Source organism: Pteropus vampyrus, unplaced genomic scaffold, assembly GCF_000151845.1.
Source record: "Pteropus vampyrus isolate Shadow unplaced genomic scaffold, Pvam_2.0 Scaffold286, whole genome shotgun sequence".
NCBI classification, from domain to species: domain Eukaryota; kingdom Metazoa; phylum Chordata; class Mammalia; order Chiroptera; family Pteropodidae; genus Pteropus; species Pteropus vampyrus.
The window spans coordinates 1,323,706-1,350,666 of NW_011889067.1; the positions used below are offsets into that span (position 1 = coordinate 1,323,706).

The 26,961-nt window shown below is 49.7% G+C and overlaps 2 protein-coding genes across 5 annotated transcripts in view; both read right to left on the bottom strand.

Moving 5' to 3' along the window:
* The window catches only part of SLC28A1 (solute carrier family 28 member 1), a 27,353-nt gene extending 20,240 nt beyond the window's left edge, over nt 1-7,113 (bottom strand). The window contains exons 1-6 of the mRNA XM_023520984.1: nt 6,779-7,113; nt 5,828-5,916; nt 4,442-4,533; nt 2,863-3,046; nt 1,024-1,165; nt 238-351 (exon numbers count right to left, since the gene is read on the bottom strand). Of these exons, the coding sequence (XP_023376752.1) occupies nt 238-351; nt 1,024-1,165; nt 2,863-3,046; nt 4,442-4,533; nt 5,828-5,916; nt 6,779-7,090 (933 nt within the window). The 5' untranslated portion in view covers nt 7,091-7,113. The remainder of the gene's footprint in view (nt 1-237; nt 352-1,023; nt 1,166-2,862; nt 3,047-4,441; nt 4,534-5,827; nt 5,917-6,778) is intronic.
* Nucleotides 7,114-13,628: 6,515 nt separating this feature from the next.
* The window catches only part of ALPK3 (alpha kinase 3), a 50,670-nt gene continuing 37,337 nt past the window's right edge, over nt 13,629-26,961 (bottom strand). For 2 of the 4 annotated variants that reach the window (XM_023520990.1, XM_023520986.1), the window contains 6 exons: nt 25,878-26,158; nt 25,172-25,260; nt 24,166-24,389; nt 21,766-21,814; nt 17,608-21,184; nt 13,629-16,368 (listed from right to left, as the gene is read on the bottom strand). In XM_023520990.1, the coding sequence (XP_023376758.1) occupies nt 20,839-21,184; nt 21,766-21,814; nt 24,166-24,389; nt 25,172-25,260; nt 25,878-26,158 (989 nt within the window). In that variant the 3' untranslated portion in view covers nt 13,629-16,368; nt 17,608-20,838. The remainder of the gene's footprint in view (nt 16,369-17,607; nt 21,185-21,765; nt 21,815-24,165; nt 24,390-25,171; nt 25,261-25,877; nt 26,159-26,961) is intronic. The other 2 variants (XM_023520987.1, XM_023520988.1) reach the window with 2 other exon arrangements.

The following is a 26,961-nucleotide window of genomic DNA, read 5'->3' on the forward strand; positions in this document are numbered from 1 at the left end:
CTTCCCCACACCCCAGGGGGGAGAGAGGGATTCGGAGACTGCAAGCTCCTGAGGGAAGTAGCAGCTGCACAGCTCAGCCCACGCCTGCCCACCTCGTCTAGGGCCCAGTACACACTTGCCATCCTGGTCCCAATTCCTTTCTGCAGCCTCACTGCCCACCTTACCCCAACGGAGTGGCTTCTCCTCCATTCCCTGGCAACCCAAGATTGCCTGGGCAGCTGGGCACCATTCACACACCTGGATCTGGTCACCCAGCCACTGGAATGCAATAAACCCAGGTTCTGTTCTGATGACAAGGAGTCCAAGTACAAACTGTAGCCCAAGGCCCCAGGACACGACCCGCCAGGACACCTGCCACCAAAAGAAAAATCCTGGTGAGCTCAGCTCCTGGGGGACCCAGAGAGAATGGGGTGGGTGAGAGCAGAGGGCACAAGGCTGCTCTGAGGGGCTACAGAAGCTTTGGCCTGCCTGTGAGATAGCAGCTGGACACAGCCAGGCCTCTGGGCCTGTTGTCAGTGGTCATATCCCCCCTGGGGTTCAGAAGAGTCCAGGCTTTGGGCAGCAATGGGCCTGGGACAGTGGGCAGGAGTGGGCAAGGTCTAGCCAAGGACCCACATAAGACTTGACCAACCTTGGGCATGCCATGGCAGTTGGTCCTAGGTCATCGCTGGGTAAGCAGAGTTGGGTCTCGGGGTCTGGCCTCAGGGTAACCTCTGTCTGCCTTGGCCCTCCCCCATTCCTCTTCCACAGGCAGGGTCCCCAGCTGTCCTCACCCCACTCCCTCAATGCTTCCAATCCGGCAGAGGGAAGCTGGACTCCTCTTAGCATTTAGCAATTCCTCAGCAGTGAGCCCCAACTCAGGGGTGCAGCGGGATCTCTGGGAGGCTTCACTGGAGCCTGCGGGGAGGTGTTAGCTACACTATGAAACCGGGAGGGTCCTCACATTGGGGTGGTGGCAGCACGAGGAGGCAGAGGGACAAAAGGGGCTGTGGCCTGCTCTGGGCCTGACAACTCTGCACTCACTGCGTGACGGTGCTTTGAGCAGGCAAAGAGGATGCTGATGCACACGCAGGTTCCTGCAAAGGACACCAGCTGCTCAGGCCGTCGGGAAGTGTCCAGAACCAGCCACAGGACCAGGCCCAGGAAAGTGGCGAGGGCCAGACCCCTGCAGGAAAGGCGGAAAGCCATGACCCTCAGCATCTGCTCCACCCCCACACATGAGCACCCAGAGCCCCAGAGAAAGGGCACTCAGGGGTGCTGCGAGGGAAGAGCTGTGTGACCTCAGGCAGGCCACCTAACCTGAGTTTAGTTTCCTTACCGGGAAAATGAAGCCAAAGACTCCCCATTCCTTACAGCTGGGAGAGGACTAAACAAGAGGACGTGTGTACTGAGTTTAGCACCTGCCCTTCCTCCTTGTCTCCAAGCAACAACTGATCTGCTTTTTGTCACCAGATCAGTTTGTATACTCTAGAATTTTATATAAATGGAACCAAACAGCACATCTTTTTCGTCTAACTTCTTTGACTCTGCCTAATTATTCTGAGATTCGTCCATGTTTTTGCATGCATCAGCAGTTCATCCCTTTTTATGGCTGAGAAGTGTCCCATTGTATGGAGAGACTACAACTGGCCTGGCCACTCAACCTGATGGACATTCAGGTTGTTTCCAGTTTGGGGCTATTCCAGATAAAGCTGCTATGAACATTCAAACATTCATATTTGCAAATATTTTCTCCCATTATGTGTGTTTTCTTTTCATTCTCTTGATGGCGTCCATTGAATCAACAAGTATTTAGTTTTTATATAGTCTAACTAATCTGCACATATTTTTAAAGAAAACCTTACATCAATATCTCAAATGGAAAAGGACTATCAATGACTTGTCATAAACAGAAGACAAGTGTAAATACAAATCCTTTTATAAATCTACTTAATAAAGAAAAGGAAATGTAAAAGCAAATCTATTTATAAATAAAACTTAAAACGTGTCATCTGTCAGCCGGCTCTGATTGTTTTGCTGTGGTGTGTGGCTCTTACTTTGGGAAACTTTGCCGTGCCCTGCACCTTCCTGGCTTAATCCTCGGATGTCTTTGGGCACCAGTTTCTTCAACAAAAAATAAATAGACTGGTGCTCTTCAGACTTTTTTTAAGCAACAGAAACTTTATTTTCTAGTGAATTTTTTTGCCAACATTTGTTTGTAAAACAGATAAAACAGCTGCCTGGTTGAAATGAGACAGCTGGGGGCGCAGTGTGTGTGGGGGGCGTGTCTGATAGTCGCCTATCCAACTCCCTCTCCTGCCCAATGGTATCTCCAAGGTTTCCAGAGCTCTAAAGAAACGGATTCGAAAACCAAGGGATCCCAGACTGAAGTCCAGGGACATGGGTGGCTAATTTGGAATCCCCTGGGGGTTACCTAAAAGTATCGACTCCAGGGGTGGTCCCCCCGACCTTAGCTATACGTCTCACACATGCCCCAGGTGATCTAATAGAAGCCACTGATATGGGCCATCCCTGCTGGCAAGGGCTGGGATCTCTCACTTTACGATACTTTTGAGTCCTGTTCTCTGCTATCATAGTCACCCATTGTAATTGGGGCACAGAAGCATATAAGAACTCACAAATCTCCGCAAAGATGGCTGCCACCTTTGAAGCCACCCAGCAGTGCCTGCCCTGGGGTTCCCAGAAGGCAAGCAGTGTGGAGTATGTCCCCCATGGCACAGGAACCATCTGGTAGGGCGGACTGAGGCAAGCAGCAACCATCTTCCAGCCCTGGCTGTGACCTGGGAGCTGACTCAGAGTCTCTCAGCCAACAGGCCCTCCTTCCCCACCCCTGCTGGGCCTGGGGTCTGTGAGCTCACTCACCTCTTAAACCAGAGGTTCAGGCAGGAATGCCCCAGAGGCCTGACACACCTCAGCAGCTTTGGCCCCCGTAGCCTCTTCAGCAGGCTGTGAGCCAGGAAGGCAAGGACCACACAGGTGAGGACAAATAGGGCCAAGGCCCTCTGGAAATCCAGAAGACAGGCAACCAGCAGGAAGGCAGCGAATGCTGGGAATAGGTGGGGAAGGTACAGAGAAGGTCAGTCATGATGACACAGGGCCCTGCAGACCCTCCATCCAGAGCTTGGAGGACAGGAATGTCAGGAACAGAAATGTCAGGCAATCTCTCAGATCCTCAATTTCCTCACCTGGAAATGAGAATGATCACCCCTACTCTGTTGGGGGATTATTATGGAGTTAACTGACAGAATATGTGTGAAAGGGCTTTGCGAACTGTAAAGTGAAGACCACATGTGAGGGAGGAGGTATGTGAGGAGACAAGACAGCATGAATCTCTGAGCATCAAAAGAGTGCCTGCTATGTTCCAGAGCTACGCAGGTTCCACAGAAGACAGAGATGGACTAGTCGGTTTCTCTAGGATGTACACTCGTGTGTGCCGGGATCCCATTCTGAAATATTAATCAATGACCGTCTTCGCCCTTGTCCCCTTCGAGCAGCTAAGTCAATCTATGCTCTGCCTCAAGAAAGATATGACAGTGGAGGAGGAAATATCTCTCCCTGGCTTATGAATTTCAAAAAACCAGGGTCCTTATGGAACGAAAAGGACTTATAGCCTTTCCACTATATAAAAAATGTGGGATGAAACATGTGAGTTAAGTGCAAGCCCTACTTACCTTTCTGCTGTCAGACTGGATGGAGAACATGAGTTGGGAGATCCCAGCCTGGCTTTCTCTCACCTTCGTGTAATCTTCCCTATGTTCCCTCCTTAATCTCAAATGCATAAAAGAAACTGCAGACTGGTACTTTCAGAAGTAATTTTATCAGTCTGTTGAGATCTTGTTTCTAGGCATATCCTCTGTTTGGCTCAAATAAATTACTAAAAAATGCTCTATAGGTTTGAACGTTCCCATGTTGACAGAAGGCCCCCTTCCACTCATCCGGGCTTGTCCTCCGGCACTCGTCTAAAACATTGCTTTCCCAGCCACACTAGACCCGATCAGCGCCCCGCCCACACCTTTTGTCTTTGCTCCTGGGGATTCTCTGCATGGAGGGCCTTCTCACTCCTTCCTTGCTGTCTTTTCCTTCTACCTGGCTAACTCCTGCTCAACTGTGAGACTCCTCCTGAAAGTCCTCTGATCACCCCCAGTCCTCCTTGGCACTCCCAGAAGGCTCGCTGCACTATGTGGCAATAGTTGCTGCCTTCTCCCTTACTGATCAGAGAATGCCTTGGGAACAAGGTCTGGCCTGGCTTAACGCTCATGGCTCAGCTTCTAGCACGAGAGCTGGCCTCGAGTTGGCGCTCAACAAAGTTTTGTTGAATTATTGGGTAAGTGAACAACCCTACCCTGAGAGATAGATGACTGAAGCGTAGGTGGCTGAAATGGAGGAGGGCATGGGAGGTTAGGGTGGGAGTGTCCCAGGTGGGGTCATGCCCCAGGCTCACCAGTACAGAGCAGGCCTATGCAGATCCATCGAAATAGCTGTGTGTGCTCCCCGCAGAAGTGTCTAACTCTCATGGCTGGCTGCAGGCTCCTCCTGGAGAGAGGACCAAAGGGTCCATGAGTGGCCCCTAGACTCCCGCCCCCATAGGGATCCTGAACACCTCCAGGTGGAAGCCACGCCATGACAACATGAGGCGAGCGAGGACCTGGCTTGGACATCCCGCAGGGCTGAAGAACAACCCCAGCCTGGAGCAAACCAAGCAAAAGCTCAGGCCAGGCACCCTCCCCTCTTCCGTGTGCCTAGAGCAGCACCACCAGCCCAGTGATGACCCTGCTGCAGGCTGGGAGGAAATGAACTGACCAAAGGAAGAGCTTACCGACCTGCACAAAGTAAAGCAGGTGGCTGCCTCTCCTCTCCTGCCCCATTAGAGAGCAAGGTGAAAGGCTCCCAGCTTGCTTTTGCTCCCTTGGGACCCAGGACACTTAATGAGTCAATAGCTCCTCCCAAGGAAAGGATATGTGAATGGCCCATGCCAGCGGCTGTGGCTCCCACTGCCTCCCAGGCCCAGTGCAAATGCCAATTCTTGCCTAGTCATTTGGCCACTTGCTTATCCCTGCAGGAAAGGCTGGAACCTGAATGAATAGCTTCTGGGGTCCCAGAGGCTGAGCACGCAGGAGATGCTGAGTGCTCATTTGGTACCAGTTGCTGTTTTAAGAGCCCTTTCTCCCATTTCTCTGTCCCCACCTTCCACTTCCCACCTCCTAAGTGTACCCTCCCCAGTCTTCTCTACCCCAAGGCAGACAGATGGAATGGCCCTCTGCACTGCCATCACCACCCTTCCTGCTCTCCTCAGCTCAGAACTGGCCGGTGAGGACTCCCATGTGCCTGGGCATCAGGAGGCCAAGTTCTAGGCTCCAGCTTGCTGCTTGTGTTACCTGGGCCCATCCCTTTCCCTTCCTGGGCTTTAGCCTTCCCATGCGAAACGAGGAGCCTGGCCGAGTCCAGGGTTTTTCAAACCAAACCTCGAAGTTCCCCAAGGTTCTCAGAAACTGAATGGAGTAGCAGGCAGATGGGGGAGGTTAAAAACAGGTCCAGGATGGTTTGGGGGCTCCATCCAACTTCAACCAAAGCAGCCCCGTAGCATATATTGGGGTTTCCAATGGCATTTCACTCTTGCTGCTTCAAAGCAGGTTGAGAGCCTCTGACTTGGCTCTTCTCTGAGGCAGAGGCCAGCAGAGCCCATTCACTGGCTAAAGCACATTTTCTTGTCTTCAGCAAAGGCTCAAGAAGCCACCTCCCTATCCGTTGGAGGCCATGCTCCCCATCCCTGTTCCCAACAGTACCCTCCTCGCCAGGCCAGCCCACGTCCCTCCTGGAGACAACCTACCATCCTGAAAAGGGCTCCTGGCTGGACTTGCTCCAATTATCCCTTTCCTCTGCGGGTCTCAAGTCACTGCTAGGAGTCCGGCCTTCCTCCTAAAGCCACCAGAGAGTGACCAGAGTTTGCCTGCTGTTCCAAGTGAGAACTAGAGGTGGGGACCCAGAGTTGGGAGAGGCCCAGGCGTGGGCTGGAGTCGGGGCTGGGCTTTTGCACAGGAAGTGATTACAGGGCAACTTAATTAAATTTTTCAAAGCATGCATTGAGCACCTACTGTGTGCTGGGCCCTGTGCTAGACACACCCTGCCCTTGGGAAGATCATGGTCTGTGTGAAGGAGGAACACTCAGCTGTGCCTCAGCTGTGGCTGGTGGGGAGTCCCAGACAGGGCCACCTGGTTGCAGGGCCCCAGGGCACACTGTGCAGATTACAGTGTGAAAGGCGCATCCTGGGTTGTGCAGTGTTGTGACGGGGAAGGAACTTTGGGGAAGGGACTTTGTCAGGGAAGGTTGGGAGGGAAGAGGGTATCACATTAGGCTCCAGAGTTCTGGGTGGTAGGCCCCAACTTGGCCATTCCAGAGCAAGGAGGAGCTGCCACCTCCTCAAAGGCTGAGACTTCCTCAGGGGCCCCTCTCTCACCATCACCCCCACCCCATGTGGTTTCTCCTCCTCATCCTCAACATCACAGCTCAAATAGCACTTCCTTGTTGAGACCTTCCCTGACCTTTCAGACTAGAGCAGGTTCTTCAGGCACTTAGTAGATATGCAATGAATATTTAATGAGTGAAATGAGAGACTGTTCTGCCTTGAAGAAGCCAGAACATTCTGCGGGGAGGGGGCGGGTAGGGGGGGGTCCTAACTGTTCAAGCAAAGTTGTGAAGAGGCAGAGGGGGTGAAGGAAGACGGTGAACAAAGTCCCCTCCCACCAGGGGCCCAGAATGGGAATGAGGAAGGAGACAGACCAGACTGTCCAAGAGCTCAGCTCCCGTGTTCTCCAGACCATAGGCCATGGATGCAAAAGAGATGGACCCTTTTGGTCTTGGTGCATCGTCCTCCATGTGCCAGATCTTCCAGCTGAAAGACAAAGTCAGGGCCCAAAACTGAAAGGGGAAGGCCAGGCAGGACCCACCAGGGAGGAGACTGGAGAAGGGAGGAGGATGGGCAGGGAGGGGGCTGGGAGTGGAAAGCAGATGCCTGGCACAGCTGATACCATCCCAGAGCTCCACCCTCACTGTGCCTGGGGGCCACGGCTCCCCAGTAACAGAGGAAGGCATCCCTTCCTGCACTTGCTTCCGTTTCTGCGAGAAGCAAGCCCTGTATATCTGCACGGCCAGCAGGAAACAGGGACATTCTCCCACTTCACAAGGAAAGGAAAGACTACGTATAGCATGAACATGTACCTGATAGTTTTCTGAAGAGAGGCCCTAGCTTTCATCATTCCCCACAACGGGTAAAAAACATTGCCATTAAGTGATATCTTTATTGTATTGTACTTTTCCTCCTCTGAAAGACGGAGAGACAATATCCTGAAGACTTCATTCTAGTCCCTGGATCAAACTACCTGAAACCAGCCCTACCCTTGAACTTTTCAATTCTAAGAATCAAGGTAGTCTTTTTCTTTTCTTTTCTTTTTTTTTGCTGAAGCTCAGTCCAGAGGCTTAAATTCACCTGTAAATAAGAGCCCCAGCTAAGAGCCCACCTCTCCTCACTCCTGTTCCCTCACCTTTTCTCCTCGGTGGGGAGAACCCTACACTATCTTAATGCCAGCCTGGTTAAGCTCGCATACCCAGAGGCATGCACACACGAGCAAGAACACGTGTGGAAGTGCACACCCAGGTGGGGCCTGGGAAAGAAAGCTACCCATGCACACACACAGCTGCACAGAGAGAGGCAGGATGCGATTCCCACTCACGTATTTGTGGTGAAGAAGCCACTCTCAGGGACGGGCGGAAGACCGTATTTCTGTGAAGATGAGCTGGATCCAACCTGCTTGCACTTTGTCCTGTCTTCTCATTCCAGTGGAAGTTCCTGGGCAGAGTTCAGAATTGGAGTAGGTTGGGCCTCCCACCCAGCTCTGTCCAAAGCCCAGGGCCATGGCCCCGGTGGGACCCCAACCTCTCTCAGGGAAAAGGGGAAACAGGACAAGTGGGTCCCACTCTAGGCCTGGCCCACTGAACTCTTGCCCTCTTACTTAATCTGCCCTCTTCATCAGAGATGCCCTCCTCTCCACTCTCCCCTACTCCCAAACACACCCACCACTTTCAAGAGGGTTATTCTCACCCTCCCTAAAATCCCTCCTGTGGTCTCCTTTTCCTTCCACCATCGGTGCTGCTCCATTTTTCAGACTGCATTTTCTCTTTTACTTAGCCTCTTACCAGTGCCCCTTCCTCACCGAACCAGTAATTACAACAGCGACCTATTTTCCTGAACTGGAAGATAAGGGAAGCAGTGCAGCCGTCACAAACAGAATTGTTTCAGGTCTAAGCATCCATATAGTACTGCAAACAAAACAAAATCACACAATTTGCCTTTCTGTTCCATTTTCTCTTGAACTGACACCTAAGCAACTGTGTGCAAAGTCAAGGGGCAAACCCTTTAGTGTTTGAATCCTCTAACTAAACATTAAACTTATCTAACGGATTGAAGACACCTCTTTAATAATTAATCACACACTCAGGACAAAATCCTTTATGGTACATCATTGCTTCCTGGTAGTACATGGTACAGAGTTACCTGCACATGCTGGCTGTTTTGAAAGGCTGGAGAATGATGGATGGTGGGCAGGGGTACCACTCTTTCCAAAAACTTTTTGTCTGTCATTCTGTTCATCAAAACATTACACATGCAATGTTAAACATCTAAATTTTATAAAAATATACAAAACACAGGAAGTCAAAAATTCTTCTAATCTGAGCCCTCTGGAGATGATCACCAGAGTTCATGGCATTTTTCTTCAGACTTTTTTTCCTAAGTGAATGCAATTTTCTGTTATTCATTTTACAAAAGGGGTCATACTATACCAGCTTTTTTTGCAACTTGCTTTTTTGGGAAGAGATCTACACCCTGCCCCACTCACTCCATGAGGGGGCCCATGTGTTGCCTTGATTGTGTAAAAATTAATAAACAGAAACCTCATTTAAAATAAAGTCTGGAGGCCAGAAGGGGGAGCTCTCACGTGCTTTCTCTATCCCAGAGCCCAGCAGAAAGAAGACTGTTTAACAATCACAGTTCTCCTCCTCTAGGCCAGGAGATCCTGTGTGTCTGCCCTGCTCCCCAGCTCAAGGAAGGGTGGCCAATCGTAATCCTGGCTCCTAGAAGCCACACAAGTTTTTCAGTTGGCATTTGGCTGACCATAGGCGGGGCAGTCGGGAGCCCAGATAGACTGGGATGAGTCCTCAAGGGAAGTCCAAGAGCTGGGGGATCTTGGAGGTTCTGGCTCCGCCCTATCCAGCTATGTGACTTCAGCGTGTCACCTGACCCCCTGTGGCCTGTTTCCTGAGGAGATGATGTCTGAGGCCTAGGACTGAGCCAGAGTGAGGTGCTGGGACCAGGATACACATACACAACACACACGTACATACACACACACAGAAAGATACGCAAACACAATTTCCCTTCCAAACGAAGCAGAGCAGTACTTAGGATTTGTAATGAAGAGGCTGCTCCACCTCTTCCTTGTCTGTCCCATTCCTCAGAGGCAACCACTTACCTGTTTCTGGTTTTAATTCTCTGGGGCCTCCTCCTGTTTCTGGGGAATTCTTGGCCAAAGAGTGGGAGAGAATCCCTTCTCCTTGCTAGGCTTTGATATAATAAAGAAGGTATTTTTATTAGTGGTGAGTGAAACACTCAGGCCTGTGAAAGGAAGACATCATCATCGAGAGTGTTCAACAATCTATTTTCTTCTCGCAATCTTGTCCGCTCCCATTTCTTGGCTCTTTGAAGATGAATGAAGTCAAGCAGTGGACAAAAAGAGGGTCCCTGGTTAGGTTCCATAAACAAGACCTCACCATTCTTCTCCGTTGAACCTATCTTCTCTCAAACCCGGGCTGGTCAGCAGAAAGGACATGCAATACATTTCTTTTCTCATTTGGGGCATTGAAACATGAGCTTCCTATAGTCATAGCAGAAATATTCTAAGCTAGAAAACAAACTCTGATGACAGAGCAAAATACAAAAACTGAAGCTCTTGTCCATCGCAGGCTTTTGTATCTCCTACCAGTCCTTTTCCATGGGATGCACCATCCCGACTCCGAACACAGAGCTCTTCTCACAACTCCATAGTAAGCACTCCAATACCCAAAAGGCCAAACTGCCCCTGCCAGCCTGCTTGGCATGACTGTCCAAGGATCGCCTGATACACTCCACTCCTTGATCCTCTCTATTCATTGAGAACAGATGGGCACAAATGGCCATTATCCAACAAATGAAAGAATGGGTCTGGGAATCATCTCTGTCAGCTAACAATAAAGGGCTGATAAAATAAGAATACTTGGACCCACATCAAGAGTGCCCAAGACCACCAGGCGGGGGAAATTTAAAAGACGAGGCAGTACAGAGATCACTGTTTCCAAATATTTAACTTGGTGCTACTTTGTGGAAAACATTTCTTTGTTGTCATTGTTGTTTTACCTTCCATCCTTTTTGCTTCTATACCTCATGTTAGCTCTTATATAATGAGAGACTGAGATGCTTCCTTTTCAGTTTGGTCCAGGTTAAGATGTTCTACAAACCAAGGCAGCTCTTACTTCACCTCATCCCGTTGGGTTCAAGGATGATATCCCTGGCTTTTGTGAGTTTCACCCCCAAAGCTGTATCCTCCTTCGGAGGCACACCACTTTCCTCCAGCCGAGGGCAGGGGCTATAGGGGCTATTAGTTTGGATCTCCAATGCCTTGTTGGCCCAGAGACTGATGCTGAGTCACAAGTGATAAGCTGGTTAATTATATAGGCAAAAATAATTTGATTGTTCCATCTTTTCCCCCCCGTCAGAGATGTGGTCTGATGTGACACCTACTGAACTTTAGAGCAAAGCCAGATTTTACAGAAGAGGACTTCAGGCCTCCTGGGAGGAGCCAGTAAAGTGAACCTATCGTAGATCGGCAGTGTTCATATGGGAGTGTCCATAAGTGGGGCACCACAAATTAAATACAATTGTTAGGAAGAACGAAATGGACACCTCTGAGTGTCACATCTAGACACTGAACTGTCCAGGCCTATCTTGCCTCCCTCGACACGGGTGATTCCACCGATAACATGTGCCATGGCACTAGTCTCCTCTGACTAGTGCCAACTGTTGTGGGTGGACCTGCCAATTACATGCTATGACTCATTCTGAAATACTCCTGTTTCACTATGCCTGTAGAAGCAAGTTTCATTATTCCAAAGGTTGTGTCCAGTTCCTTTCAGTTCCAATGCAGTGGTGGTTTGTGGGAAGTCTGACCCACAATAAGAGGTCAACTTTGGCCGGCGTGTGGGTCAGGAGGAGGTGCTGTTTCACACAAGATGAAAGCTGGAGGGATGATTTCTAGGGGTGGAGGTAGAAATCTGTTAGTCGTACCATCTTGAAGGATCTCCCAGCTTGGAGAACAGTGTGTGAGTGGGCCCTGAGATGGATCCTGTAGTTCCAGCTAATGACCACGGCACCAGCTGAGTGACGCCTGGGAGCTTGGCATGTGCCAGGCTGTGCTAAGAGCTTTACCTGCACTATTTCAGTTACCCTTCACAGTAACTCAGACTATTTCAGTTACCCTTCACAGTAACTCAGGTAGGCAGGTAGTGGTCACCATTTTTCCCACCTGTCCTCCATGGAGGTGTGTGATGGGGGAGCCAGCACCATAAATGGAGCAACTACTGAGAAGTTGAACAGCCTGAGGTGGAACCATGGGCCGCTGTGCTACATGCTCACACCTGGGAGATCTGAGCTGGCACCTGAGGCGTCCACCCCATGTTCCCACTTCACGGGCTGCTTGGCAGGCAGGGTGGATTCTGGGCCCACACTCAGACCCGATGGCTGTGAACTGTGTTCTCTATTCAGACTCCATGACATTGGGGATACTGTGTTCCTGAGTGACTTCCTGAAGAAGACCCAGCACAAATTCTATAGCGGCTGATTTATCAGGAAATCAGCCACATAACCTGAATAATTAATTAGATTCCAACTGTTCTGAGGACACACATTTTGCCCTGATAGAAAAAAAGAGCCCCAATGAAATGTCTCCGCCAGTAACCGAGTCTACATAGCAGGGTGCCCGGTACATCTTAGGCAGATTCCTTGGCCTGAGATGAGAATTCTTGTTCAAGTGATTTGCTTGAAAACCCATAAAGCACTGGCCTATGACCTCAGAACTGATGTGGCTTAGAGGTAGCCTTTTCCTATTATTTCCAAAGGGCAGAAAGGGGCTCTTGGCAGAAGGGGAGTAAGGGGGACAGGATGGGGTGGGGGTAAGAAGTGAGAGCATGGTCTTAGCAAGAGCCTGGCTTTAGTGTGATCCCACAGGGAAACTCTGGAACACCAGCTCTCCCACAGGTTAGTCCCATCTTGAGGCCAGGCCAGAAAGTCATGGGCCAGGGACTAGGGAAGGGGTTGGTAAGGGGTGGTGCCTCCTAGGTAAGTGGCTCCCATTCAACTCGGGACAATTCTTCAGACAAGGGGCAGTTGTGAGCTAACTCACAGCGCCAGGGAGATGGATGCCCATGCTAAACGGGACCTGGGCAGGGCACCAGCAGCACCCACTGCGGCTGAGAACTCATTGGCTCTGTTGGCATCCCTCACTCCTAGGCTGCTTTGGTCTGGACGGGCCAGGCCAAAGCAGAGTCTCTTCCCCACAGGTACTCTGCCTGTCTCAGGGGAATCTCAGAGAGGATGCTGGACTTGTTTATAGCCTTGTTCCAATGAGAATTCTCATGGGGTCTGGTGGAACTGAAGAGGTTTAGTGTGAAACCAGGGTGTTTAACTTGGTCAGGAATGTCAGTCGGCTGGAACCCACAAGGGCATGTCCTATATTGGGCCTGGATGCACTACTCAATTCGTTACAAAGCCAGGGGCCAGCAGAGCTGACTAGGCCATTATCTCAGCCAGGAATCCACATAATCATGTCCTGTTGTAGCTCCACCACCCAGGTACATGCTGCAAGTGCCAGGTGGAGGCCCTTCATCCTCATGTGTGGTGTGTCCCCTGAGGCTGTGTGTCTGGTAGATGCTGCCCCTCACTGCCTTTTGGAAAAAATAGGAAAGAGCCATTTCTGAACCACATTGGTTCCAACGTCAGAGGACAGTCTCTCAGGGGTTACAGGACCTCTGGGTGTCAATAGGTGCCTCCTACCCAGAGGCAGCCCCAGCCACACAACAGCCTCCTGAAGACATACTCCAGTCCGGCCAAGTTCCATCAATCTCATATTTGCCTTTGCAATTTAATAAGGGAGCTCAAATTTGTCTAGTTGAATGGGATACAATCTAATAGGCAGATTGTATCCCAATTTCTGATAGGCACTTCCTGAAGCAGAGGGAGCTGGGTCCCTCTGTAGGCCCTTCAGTTTCAAGTAAAATCCAAGTGAGTAACAAGCAAAAGAAATTTAAAGGAAGCTCATCATTAGTCTCAGGGAGACCAGAGCTGGGAAAACCAGAGACCAGCCCCACTCCCCACAACCCCACCCTTGACAACCACAAACAAGCATTCTTGCTTTTTACTTCTGGTAGTAACCTCTATAAATAAAATAGATGAGTGACGAGATAGATGGATAGATGTATGGATGCGGGGGTGGGTGGACGGATGGATGGATAAATGGATGGACAGACGGACAGATGGACAGACAGATGATACATAAATATAGATATTTTATTTTCAACTTTAGATGTTATCTGTTTACCACTATATACACGAAGATTTAACTGTGTAGTGTTTGACAGCTGCATTACTATTTTAGTTCTTCTATTAATGATGTTGCACTTAGGATCAATTATTACCCTTGGTTGGGTTGAGAAGACAGAGCAGAGAGAAGCCTCGGTTCCGACGACAACCTAGAGCTGCCATGACGGCCCTAGGTGGCTCACATCCAGATCTCCTACTACTACAGACTTCTTGCTGAGGAAGAAATAGCTTTCTCTAGCTTAACACCACTGTCACTCGAGGGCTTCTCTATTATTTCCAGTTGTAACTGATCCCACCTGATGGCACCGCCGCCCTTAGTGCCCACTGCAGACGTCCTGTGCTTGGCCCTCCCCCAGAGCCTCATACTGCGACATGACAGTCCTCTTGATTACCTGCACGCATCACACGAGTTTTCGTTCTGCCCTTACCGTAACCTGACGCAGAACCCTTGCACAGACTGTTTCCTCTCCTGGTGCAACGCTTCCCCACCTTCCCCTTCCTCTCACCAACATCCTTCAGATCTCAGCTCAAATATCACCCCCTCAGACTGGCTCCTAAGACTCTCAGTCTAATTTAGGCCCCACCCCCTGCTGGGATTCTCTCTCATTCTTCTGCTTCATAGCACTTAGTACTACATTTGCCATTTTACACTTATTGGTGTTTGTTTAGTGTTTGGCTACCCCACCACACTGTGAACTTCTTCAGAGAGGAGTGTGTGTCTATTTCGTTCACTATTATGCACCCATGACAGAGAATTATCACATATGATAGGTGGTCTATATGTATTAGTGAAAAGATTTTTAAAAAGATAAAGCACCTCAGGTCAGAGATGTTGAGCGACAAGCTCAAATTCACATGGCTAGAAAAGCTGGATCTGAACTAAGGATTTGTCTGACCTGTTCTAAGCTCACTAAACAACCTTCTCATAATGGATACCCTTAAGCTTTTTCTTTCAGAAAAAGAAGGGAAGAATTTACTTGTCGGTAAACACTAGTGTCTAGTCCCCTGGATGGCTAAATTTCTCATTAAAAATTAGCAAATCGAGTTTCTGGTATACAAATTCCATCTTCTGGTAAGTTTAGTGAATGAGAGGGCCTCCCTGAGTTTGATCAGCTCAAGGGTCAACACGTTACAAAACTGAGACCCAGACCCTGACCCACACTATGCAGCTGATCTGCTAGTAACGAGACTCCACAGTTAACACAGCCCAGGGGATGACAGGCAGATTCAGATCAGGAAAAGGAAGTTATACCCAGAAGAAACTGTATGAACTAGATAATATACACTGTCAAAAAATATAGGGAAAATTGATAGAAACTCATTCTAAGACTGTTTGACCAAGGGAGCAGTACATAATTTTGGTGCAGGTTATATGTTTTGATATGTTCACTCACTAGAGATTCTGTAAAGTAGAAACTCAAACAGCCAGATAAGAGTTCTTACCATTTCGGGGGCATGGAGGCAGAGGGCATTGAATACTACAAACCTGGAACAAATGTTGATCATGCTAAACTATATCAAAATACCAAAAGTCTGAGAAAGGCAGGAACTCACAGATTTCAGGAGGCAAGAATGCTTTATTGGGTCCTCAGCATGCATCCAATCCATCCACCCTCACTGTCCTCTGGCAGGACCCGGATGGTCTTGCTCCTTGCCATAAGAAATAAACTGGCGAGGCTCTGCTGGCTTTCCTCTCCAGGCCTGGAATGCTGGTTGGGAGAGCTGCCATGGAAATGAGTTCCTTGATCTCAGCAGCAGAGGTAGAGAGAAGGACACAGTATGGGAGTCACCACAAGAAGCGTGGGCAGGGAAACCAGGCCTCTAGCTGTGGCTGGCCAATTGTTGGGTCCCAGGAATGTAAAAGACCAGAAGACTCTTAAGATGTTACCTCGTTACCGCCACGACTAAGGACTTCTGGTTGGGCAAACAGGTCTGGGTCAAGCTACCAACATCTCTCACTTAATTTCCAGACCTTCAATGGAGACAAAGCCAAATATCTTTGAAGGGAAACCTCGTTTCAACACTCAGATGCATATTGCAAATCTTCCTTGCAGCCTTCCCCAAAGGCATCCATAACCATATATCTGGGAACTATAGAAGGGAAGGAAAAACACCCAAACTTGGGGAGAGGGGTTCTGTAGGACACCAGCTCCAAGCTAAGTCTAATTTCCGGGAACAATGGAAAAGATGAAGTCTGCCAATTAACGGGGATGATTAATAGACCAAGTTCTATGCTACAGTGGACCCAGTGGAATCTCAAAGCCAACCAGGGGTTATTTTGAGGGTACAGCTGAAATGGATAAGTTCTGAAATAGGCATAAATCCCACAATGGCTCTCTGATTTGGGGGGTAAGAGCGACTGTGGCAGGACAGGACGAGTACAAGCCATTAGAATTCTCCCTCCCTAGCAAAATGGTAAACCAAAAGTAATACTGTACCCCCGGGGTAGCTAGAGACAGTAGCATACCACCAAGGACTCGAGAGTGAGTCACAGTGGTTCCTACCGCAGTTCAGCTCGGCCAGTGCAAGACACCAGGAGGTCTTTGGGCTGTTGTAAACTTTCATAGTGATGACTCCAATTGCAGGTGCTGTGCCAGAGATGATCTTCTTGCTAAAGCGAATTTATCCAGCTCCTGGCATTTGGTATAAATCCTCTGAACTAATGAATTCATTTTTTTCCTCTATTCTGATGAACAAAGAACATCAGAAGCAAGTTATCTTCATCGGTAGGACAGCAGTAGTCCACTGCTGCCCTGGCTTAAACATATAGACTATCTTAACTGTCCAGCTCTATGTCACAGCCCGGCTCACAGGGACAGTGACCTTACCACCACAATGTAGTATCACACTGATGGCATCGTGGCAACAGGGCCTGGAGATCATCAATTTCCCTAAATGCCTTGGTAAGACATAACATGAGTCAGATATGGGAGATAAATCATGTTAAAATGCAAAGATCTGCCCCCTTGATAAAGTTCCAGGGGGGGTCAATGGGTCTGTTGAGGTCAGAATATTTCCCCCCATAACATAAAACAAATTATTGCATTTTGAATCCCTTACTACTAAGGCCCAATTCCAGGCAAAACTGTCACTCTGGGACATCTTGCTCCAATCCATTCACTGATTAACTTAGACTATCACCTTTGGTTGGGCCTTGAGCAAGTGAAGGCTCTTCAGCTGAGAAAGCCTTTATAACACAGCTCTGCCACCAGGCCTCACGGCCCGGCAGATTCAGTGGTGCTTGAGGCATGTTGGGGAATGACATGGAGCCAGTGGCGGAGCAGAGTGCTATATGACACTTAGGGCGAGTCCTGGTCAGAAAAATACAGAAGAGGAACCTATGGTTTGGAACCGAGTGATGCTCAGGCCAAAAAGTAACTATTACCCTTTTGAGACATGGCCTCTGGCTGACCACTGGGCTCACAAGGAGCCTAAACGTTGAACTGCGAGCATACCAGATGAACACGCTGCCCCTCATGAGGCAGGGTCTGACCCACCCAGCCATAGTCAGGCATGGCCAGCAGCACTTCACCAGAAGGCCTCCAGAACAAGGCGCTCAGCCGTGTCTGGGGGCTGCTCCCTCACTCTCCCACAACGCTTTCTCCTGCCTTGCTGCTGGGCTCCCCTCAACCTACACCAATGCATGGCTTAAGAGGGTAGGACTTTTTTGCTTCCCTTACCCATCACGCCTCTCCCGCCATCAATATCCATGGAATTACCAAAAGGCTGTCAACATCACTGTGGCATCCCCACATATTGCATTCAACCAAATAACTCATTTTACAGCAAAAGTAAAGTAATGGGTTGATGCCAAGGGCTCTCATGCATCTTGTCAGGATCTCCCCAGTCCGGAAGCAGTTAGCTTGATAGTATAATGAAATGGTTTGCTGAAAACCCAGCTATGGTGCCAGCTGAGAAACAATACCTTGCAAGGTTGGGTCAGGCCCACAGGTTGTAACATAAGCTCTGAACTGGCAACCAAGTCATGGTGCTATCTCTTCTACAGGCTAGGAAACAGAGTGGAGAGGGATGTGTTATTACATCTCAATGCTTTTCTCATACCCGAGGTTTGGGACCGGGCTGGTGTAGCAGCTTTAGTCCCCCAAGGAAGTATTTTCCCAAAAATCACAGTAATCCCTCAAGTGAACTTGAAGCTGAGGCGTCTGGCCATTTCAGGTTCCTCATCTCTCTGAGTGACACAGAACAAGAGATCATGGGAGCAGCTAGGATGATTAAATCTATCAAGAAAAAATATGCTTGCTGTTACAGAAAAGGGGTAGGGGTACAAGCGGACGTGAGGGGTTCCTAGAGTGTTCCTGGTACTGCCACACCCAATGAGAAATGCTGCCACCCAGGCAGGACCACCAAGGAGCTGGACTTCGAAACTGAAGATTCAGGTCACTCCAACAGGCAAAAATCACTAGTTATAAACGCTAGTTCTCATGACCAGCAACAGATGGACTGCAGCCTTTACCCACATGTGCTTTCCTGCAGTTATATAATTTTGGTTAAAAATGGTTAATTTTACCACTTAATCCACAGGTTGCAGAATTTCAAAATGGGATTGTGATAAAAGAGAGCAGAGTATCACTAGTGAAACTAGACTTTGGAGAATGGTAGCCCTAGTCATTACCCTTGGACTTAGTCACTGGACGTGACCTTGAATGGTCTCCCTTAGCAGAGAAGAATTTGTTTTGGGTTGTATGTGGAAGAGTCATTAATACATCAGACGGGAAGCACAACACGCATGCGTGTGTGGGGGTATCTTTTGTTGTTACCCACCGAGCCCTTTCTACCCTCCTGCTCTCTGCCATTCTTCTGGAAAGAATTTCCATCCTTTGGAGAACTGCCTCTCTCTCACTCCAGGAGGCCCTTAACTCCAGGCCAGGAACTTGGATCTTGAACAAACGGGGACCCAGTGTGACAGACAGCTGGTTGGTATTGACCTGCCAGCAGCAGCTGCTCCTGGGAGGCAAGCTTAGAGCTACCCTGGCCCCACTTCTCAAGGCCAGTTGCTCAGCTATTCCCTGGTTCTGTGAGCTACAACACCCTTCCCATGAACCCTTTTTTTTTTCTTTAAATTGGTCTGAGTCCATTTCTGTTGCTCAAAACCCCAGAAACCTAACAGAAAGAGTATCTTTTGAGACTGCTTCATACATCTCTGCCCCTCAAGAGCTGTCAGCTCAGGGTCTGGCATAAAGTAGGTGCTCTCTCTGTCTGCTAAATGAATGAATGAATAAACAAATAAACAATATTCCAGCTCTGGTTCAGCAAGGCAATCTGTATAGGCAGGCTGAGAGCTGGAAGCACCTTGGGGCAAGAGGAAAAAGTCACCTGAGCACGAAAGGCAGAGAAGTCAGAAAGCTCAAGATGGGAGGAGATAAACATCAGGCAAGAGAAAGGCCCTGGGGGTGTGGCAAGGAGGGCTGGGACTGAGAAGCCTCTCTACTGTTTGAAAGGCAGGAAAGGATCAGTGAGTGGCTGAGAGGCAAACGCTGGCTGTTCCCTGGGCTGGGCTGGCTGCAGCAGAGGTAGCCAGACACTGGTGTTTCCCCTGAGCCCCCAGCTTTGCTTTTCCCACCTGGGTTCCTTTGTGTTCCTCTCCCACATGAAGGAGCAATTCCAATCCGGGCCCAAGTCCCCAGACACCCTGCTAAGGGGCACAAGCCATCAGCACAATTGCACAAAAAGCACAGACGACTGAGCTGTGCCCACATAAGGCTGAGACTGCACATCAATTCAGGAGCCAAAACATGGATTCATTTTTCCAGTGGGCCCAAGGACTGTAGGTCGCCCTGGGAGAGCCTGCCTGGGGAGATGGGATCCTGAGCCCATACGCCTACAACCAAACCAGATGAGGGTGAGCAGGAAACACAGTTGCTGCCTTTATTGCATTTCAAAGGGAGCAGGCTAGCTCCAGACCCACCCCTTCCAGGGCCCCCAGCAGGGGCTCTCAGGAAGGACCCAGGGTGCGGGGCATAGCAATTCCTTGGGAGCCCATATATGAGGGCGTAGAGCTGGAGCTCCAGGATCAGAGCTAATGGTTGGGGGCAGGGGTCCTAAGTCCTGGGCACAGAGACACCTCTCTACCCAGGCGTGGATGGCTTACATCCTTCCTGGAAGTCCCATACTACCTCCCTGTGGAGAAGAGTCCCAGCCCTCCGTCCCTGGTGAGGAGGGGATGTGAAATTCACAGGACCCTACCTCCTTTCAGTAAGGAGCACAATGTCCCTCCAAGTCCACACCTTCTCTCTGGCCACAGCTGCTGGCACGACTCTCATGTCAGCTCTCACCCATGGGCAGAGCGCCTGGGAGAAGTAGGGGAGGAGTAGACAGGGGTGGACTAGAGGCCAGACAGTCTGCCCCTCACCTGGGTCCTGGTGGGTAGGATTCTGGGGCAGGCTAGGGAGCCATCAGATAAGGGGACAAGCAGAGTGAGCAAAGAGCAGGCAGTAGGCGGCAACTGGGCTCAAAGCCAGGAATGGGGGGGTGGGGTGCAAGAAAGCACGGGAAGCAGGTGAGTGCCTGAGTGATGAGGGAAGGAAGAGCAAGAACACACGTCACCAAAGACCACCGCACAAGGACATGACAGGTTCGGCAAGGGCCCTGAGCCCCACCTAGGCTCAGGGACAAGTTAGTTGCAGGGTAAGCTGGGATGAATGAGGCAAAGTAGCCAGAAGAAGACACCCTGAGAGTCACCAGGCCAGACACAGCAGAGGAAGTCTGGAGCCCTGAGGACAGAGAAAGACCAGCGCCAAGCAGAGGGCTGAGGGTAAGTGCCAGCCTGTGTGCCCCAGAGGACACCGTCTGCCTGGGGCGAGGGGTTAGGGTGCAGAATTCATGCAGAGGACTCGGGGAGCCTGCAGCAGTAGCCAGTGTAAACTTCAAGGAGGGCCTCAGCCCCCGGGGCACTTGGAGGTGGGGCCTAGAAGCCCTGGGTCACATGGCACCAGGAGATGCCACTGGGCTGTGTGCCATGCACCAAAGCCATCTGACTGAGGAGCTCACTGAGGAGAGGATGCTCGGAGAGGCCCCCTAAATGGAGCCTTCTCAGTGCACCTTCTCTGGTTCGTCTGTATTGGGAAAGTCTCCACCAGTTCGAGCTGCTTCCTTGTTGGTCTGCTGCTGGATGGAGGCCCCCAGCCTCCTGTGGGGGCTACCGTGTGCCCTGGGCCTTGGAGCCTTCCTCATGGATGAGAGGCTGTCCCAGTAACTGCGTAGCGACTGCCCCTGAGGCCTGAGGAGTGGCCTTGAAGCTTGGGGCGTTCTTCCGGGTGCCCTGGGGACTGGGGATGCCTTTCTTCTGGGGCTGAGGACTCAGTTGGGGTCCCTTTCTGCCGGCAGATGGACTCTTGGAGCCTTTGGCCTTGGCTTGGGGGTGGGCAGCCTCGGGACCCTTGAGGGGTTTCAGCCCCAGCATCTCACAGAAGGTGTTGCACTGGTGAGAAGAGGCAAACTGGTCCAGCAGGGCAGGGAAACAGCTCTCCTTGAGGCCTTGGTATCTGCAGCCAAACAGTAAGAGCTGAGTGGGAGTCCCACCCAGACTGAGGGTCCTTGCGGGGCCAACTCGGGGATGGTTGTGGCTACTGTGTCATAGCCTAGGTATACCCTACCTGAGGGTGCTGAGGAGTCTGACCCGTGCTACTTCAGGTGGCAGCATCCAAAATCTCGATTCTAAACTGAGGTCTCACTGTGCCCTGGCTCATGGAACTCATCATGTGGGACACTAATTGTTGTGAGGATGACCTGCCTTTTTAACGTAAATGAGAGCAAACTCTTAAGGCGTGGCTCTGTTCACAGGGCCCTAGCCCAGCTGCACGGTGATGAGCTTTCTCCAGTGAGAAGAAAGAGAAGCAGGTACAGTGAAAGTCCAGGACTGCAGGCGACCCCGTGTGTGGGCGTCAACAGTTGCTGGTCCAGCACAGACAGGATCAGCGGCCTCTGGGATGCTACTGTATGGCCAAAGTGTGACTGGGACCATTTGGCCATGGGCAAGCACCTCAGGGATGGAGACCAGAATAACTTTGATATGTGACACTGTGAGAAGACTCTCAGAGGGCATTGTGTCCTTCGAAGTACTCACCCTCGCAGCTTGGTGGCGATCTGCACATCAGTCACCTTCCAGTCAACCCCTGAAAAGAGAGAAAGTTGGGAGCTGATGGCAGCCTAGGCTGGTTCTAGGACCCACATGTCTTCAAGATGGATATCCTTTAGATGAGAAGTTGCTAGGTTTCAGGGCACATCTTCAGGCATCCTCTCACTGGGACATCACCAGTGGCCTGTCTCACGGGCAGCATGGGTATTTCTATATTATTAGTAGTAATAATAATCCCATTTTTACAGGTGAGGAGCTAGGCACAGTTAAGTGACTCAAGCTAAGTCACATTTATTCATTCATTCAATCATTGAGCACTGACCACTGTGAGTCAAAGTGAAAGTTCAACTTTTCTTACTTCTAAATCCAAAACACTTCCAACTGTGTAACCCTGTCTCTACTGAATCACATTAGGTCACAAACTGGGCTGCCCGCTGGCTCTGAGCTAAAACTTTCTCATTTCTCTTAACAGATTAGCCAATCTGATCAGGAGAGAGAAGGTGGGCATGTGAGGAAAATCGGGGCAGCAGAAATGTAACACTGGATAAGACCGGCTTCTGCATACTCAAAAAGGCAGCAAGCAAGCACTGCTAGAGCCAAGATGGTCTAGGTCGAGACAGCCTTGGAAGAATCAAGCCAGGCAAAATGGTGAGGGAGAAGTTTCTCCACCCTGCCAGTCTGTCCCAGCATCTCCACACTCATGCATTAGATTTGTGACCTTCTTTCTTCTTTTCAAACTGGTCTCATTCTTCTAGAAACCTGCCTTTCACGAACAGGGCTGGGTACCACTGTGTGACAGAATAGCAAAAATGTGGGCTTGAGAGTCAGATGAACCTGGATTTACGTCTCAGCTCTGTCATTCTGAGCTGTGTGAACCTGGCAAATCACTTACTATCTCTAATCCTCCACTGTAAAAATGGGGATGATACTACCAAGCTCGCAGAGATCACAGTGTGTAGAGGACTCTAACTTAGTGTCTGAAACACAGTAGTTATACAGTAAATATTAATTTGTCATGTCTTTCAACAGTTATCACGTTCTAGTTTGCATTATGATAATGATACTCCCTTACGCCTGCGCAGACTTTCAGTTTATAGTCTGCAGAATGCTTTCACAAATACGGTCTCAGTTAATCCTCATAAGAAGTCTAAGAGATAGGTAGAGAAGGTATTATTATTCCAAGAGAGGGAAAGGAAACTGCAGCTCGGCAGAATTAAATGACCTGAGCTTCAGTTTTCTTCTCTGTAAAAAGAGACCCAGCTAGAAAACAATGAGGCCCAGACTTAAATCTAATCTTTGACTCCTAAGTCTTTCTACTATATCATGTTATCTCGTTATAGAAATTGGTATACTTATCATCGCTTCTTAAGGACAATGATTATTCCTAATTCACCTTTTTATCTTTCTAATATTGAGTAAATGCTGGAGGGAAGGAGAGAGGGAGGGAGGGAGGGAGGGAGGGAGGGAGGGAGGGAGGGAGGGAGGGAGGGAGGAAGGAAGGAAGGGAGAACTTATGAGTTAAAGAGTAAATGATAATGGCTTAATGTGTTACTAGGCCCCTCCATTCAATACACGGAGTTACAGATACAATATTTACACTGTACAGTTTAACCCCCATGAAAAGCACATTTGAGCCAGTTTTCTCTCTGTCTTTTGGTTTTCTCACTTATTTACATTAGAGACCAGACGGAATCAGCATTCCTCTCCTCCCACTGTAGAGAAAGTTTTATCTTTTTCTCTCCCCTGCCCAGTTCTGGTTAAAGAGAGGAGGCATGGAGAAGGTGGTCAGAGAAGGAAGGAGGATTCATGCCTGCTGGCCTTCCTTTGTTGGGGAGAATCTGAGTAATAAGAGAAACAGAGATACACTAAAAAGAAGTCAGAAAGACTACACTGGTTTACATAATAAAGAGCTAACAAAGACAGAAGCAGAAGAGGAGGGTGAAGAGGAAAGGAAGGAGGGCGTGGGGAGGCAAGGGTTAGAAAAGCTCCAAGGGCTGGGATGAAAGCGAGAGTGTGAGAAGTATGGAGAGTGAAAAAGTCCAAAGCAAAGCTGCAAGGCAGGCAGGAAAGGGAGATTTCGAAAAAGTGGTTGTAGGTTTGATTAGATCTTTTGTAATGTTCTTTGAAATAAATTTCTTTTTAATTTTAAGTGGAGCCTGGAATGCATACCTTTAAATGCAACTGCAGTTACAGACTAGGCTACAGGAGGCCCTCATATGTATTAGTGTTCCATACAAAATGCTGCCTGTCCCAGTGACTTTACAAAGTTACTGTGAAAAGCGCAGGAGAATAAGTATGAAAGTGTATAGCAGACTAGTACACAAGCACTGTGCCCTGCCCTTCCACATGCTCATGCACACACATATGTGCACACTCACACTCTTATACCTGCCAGATCTGTCACCAGAAAGCTGCCATTCGTCCACAGATATAGCCAGTGCTGGAAGGTCTGGCACTTCTGCATGGCTTCTGAGCTGCTAGACGATGCTGGCGCCCCGGCATAGCCCCACTCCCGGGAACAGTAAGTCTCCAGGGGTTTGCCCAGATCCTCCTCCAGGGTAGCATATGGGATATTGTTTGCAGGCCGGTAGATCAGATACAGTGGGATGATCCTAAACATAGTTTCACCCTGCAGTGAGCAGGAAGTATGGTGCCAGAGAGCTGCCCCCTACATCTCAATTCTATACTCTTGGATCTAAAAGGGGTATCCTTCCAAGAAAGAGACTGAAAGACAGCAAGGGAGGGGAGCCCCACCCTGAAGAAATGGAGGAAATGGAGATCACTGGCTTCAGAGTCTCGTCCATTCTCTGAGATCAGCGAGAGTAGAACTGAACCATACGATGGTCCCAGGAGGACTCTGTGCCTGGGGGCTGGACGAAGACCAGACTGTCAAAAAGAAACACCTCTGGAGAGGATTCAACCAGACTGTGGTTCAATGCCAGCCAGACCCCAATATCCAAGAGTAGGAGTCCAGGTTCAGGTCTCGAAGTGGAAACAAGGCCTATTTACAGCTGACTCCTACAAACCCAGGCCCCTGGCCTGCGACCATAGGGAAGTCCCGACCAGTGTGCCTGGGAGCTCAGCCTAGCCCACTACCTTCAGAGAGGCCCAGAATACGCTGTGTCCAAACTCTGGCACATGTGTCTCACATGGAGAACTGGGGTAGTGGGGAGTAGACTAACACCAGGGCAGAGGCTTTCCTAAAGTGGGCACTGAATCTTGGGATTTTTATTTCTACGTTTTGTAGGACCATCAAGCTGAGTGAGCATGGGCTTAGCTCTGGGCTCATTTGCATGAAGCCATAACTCAGGAAGCCCCTGTGAAATCACTGTTCTTTGCAGAAGCTCAAGTCAGCAGGTCTGGACACTGCATGCCCTGCTCCCCATGCACTTACTCAGGCACCTCCCCAAAGCCAGATGCGGCCCGGGCTTCAGCTGCAAAGATTTTGCAGTACTCCCGACTCATGTTCTGGATCTTGCACCCCTGTGGATTACAGAGAACCCAATCTTGTCAGCAAGGTGGCCCCCCTGTACTCTCACACCTACAAGGTGGCCCCCTTGTACTCTCACACCTCTAGAAGCATGAGGGTCAGCTGCTAGAGGACTGCAGGGAGAGACCCAGGCCTGGAAACCTGGGTTCACGCCTTACCTGAGCCCTGCTCTGCACCTTACTTTTCTCACGTGTAAAACAAGAGGCTTTGGACTTGTTTTCAAAATGATTTCCTAACAGCATTTCCTGGTGCCCTGGTGTCAGGTGGCAGTGTCGCAGGGACCACGCTGTGGACAGCAAGCAGAGTACACGCCACCCCACCTACAGCCATTTTTCTCTTATCTCACATATAAGGCTTCCCTTTATCTCACATGCAAGATATGGTGAGCATGGTGGGAAAGGTTTCTGCTGCAAAAATTTAGTTTAAAAACTAAAGCCCCAAAGACGCAGGCTGGATTACATCGCAGGCTCTCCTCAAGGATCACCTAGGAGCCTCACAAGGGTGAGGCTGAAATGGCTTCTGGCTCCATACCAGGCTTCCCAACATGACCCGGGCTGAGGAAGGGGAGGTGGTGAGAGTGGAGGACGGGCATGGGGATGAGACATAGTACCTGAATGGTGACGTCATAGTTTCTGCCCAGGAGAGAAGTCTCACTGCTGGGCCCAAACACCAGCAGGCTGGACACCTTGATGACACACGTGCGGCCCGACTCAAAGATGGGCTCCAGCCCGTAGATGACCTTGGCCTGGAAGGCTTTCCGAAGGCCGTATGTACGTCCACTCCCTCGTAGCTCCTCACTTGCCAGGCGCCCAAAGAGCTTGTCCCCCCAGCAGCCAGAGTCAGCCAGACCCTTAGCAAACACCATAGGGGTCATCTCGATCTCTTCTCCAACTGAAGGGGAATAGGAAAAACATGGAAAACTAGAAGTTCCTGCCTCATTGATGTGGGGTCTGTAGGGCTAGAAATGGCAGGAACATTCTCTCACCTGCCACCCAGGTGTGCTCACTCTCTGTCCATTACTATTCTTTGGAATATACACACTGTGAGTCTCCTACCACACTGTGAGCCTCCAAGGGCAGAAACTGCAGCTGACAGATCCCTATCATGTAACAGTGCTCGAGTGTGCCCATCACCTAGTAAGGATGTGGCGAGGTCTATGGCAGGCAGGGGTTTTCTGAGGAAGTGGCAATCAATACAGAATAGCAGAATTACTGTTTTTGAATTAGGTGTTTTGATCAAATCCAGCAGCAGTGAGCACTCCTAGAACTCAAATTGTGACCATTACCATTTCCCACTGTAAAGACCCAGTGCTCCCTGAAGAAATGGCTGATTCCAGGCCTCGGGCAGGAAGTGTACAGGATGGACATGAAGTATCTTATCAGACCAGAAAGGAAAGAAGTGATCGAAAACGATTGGAGGCTTGTCAAAAGGACACAGGAGCCAATCTTCTGCAGGGGCTTCCACTAGCCAAAATCAGACAATCTTACCAACAAAAATGAATAATTTCCACAATGTACCAAACATATCAAAAATGTCAAAAATCTGTATGTTCATAATTGTAATTGAAGAAAATTTCCCGTCCCCACAAAACACACACACACACACACACACCACCTCACTGGTGTGTGTGAGGTGGTGTGTGTGTGTGTGTGTGTGTGTGTGTGTGTGTGTGTGTGTGTGTGTGTGTGTGTGTG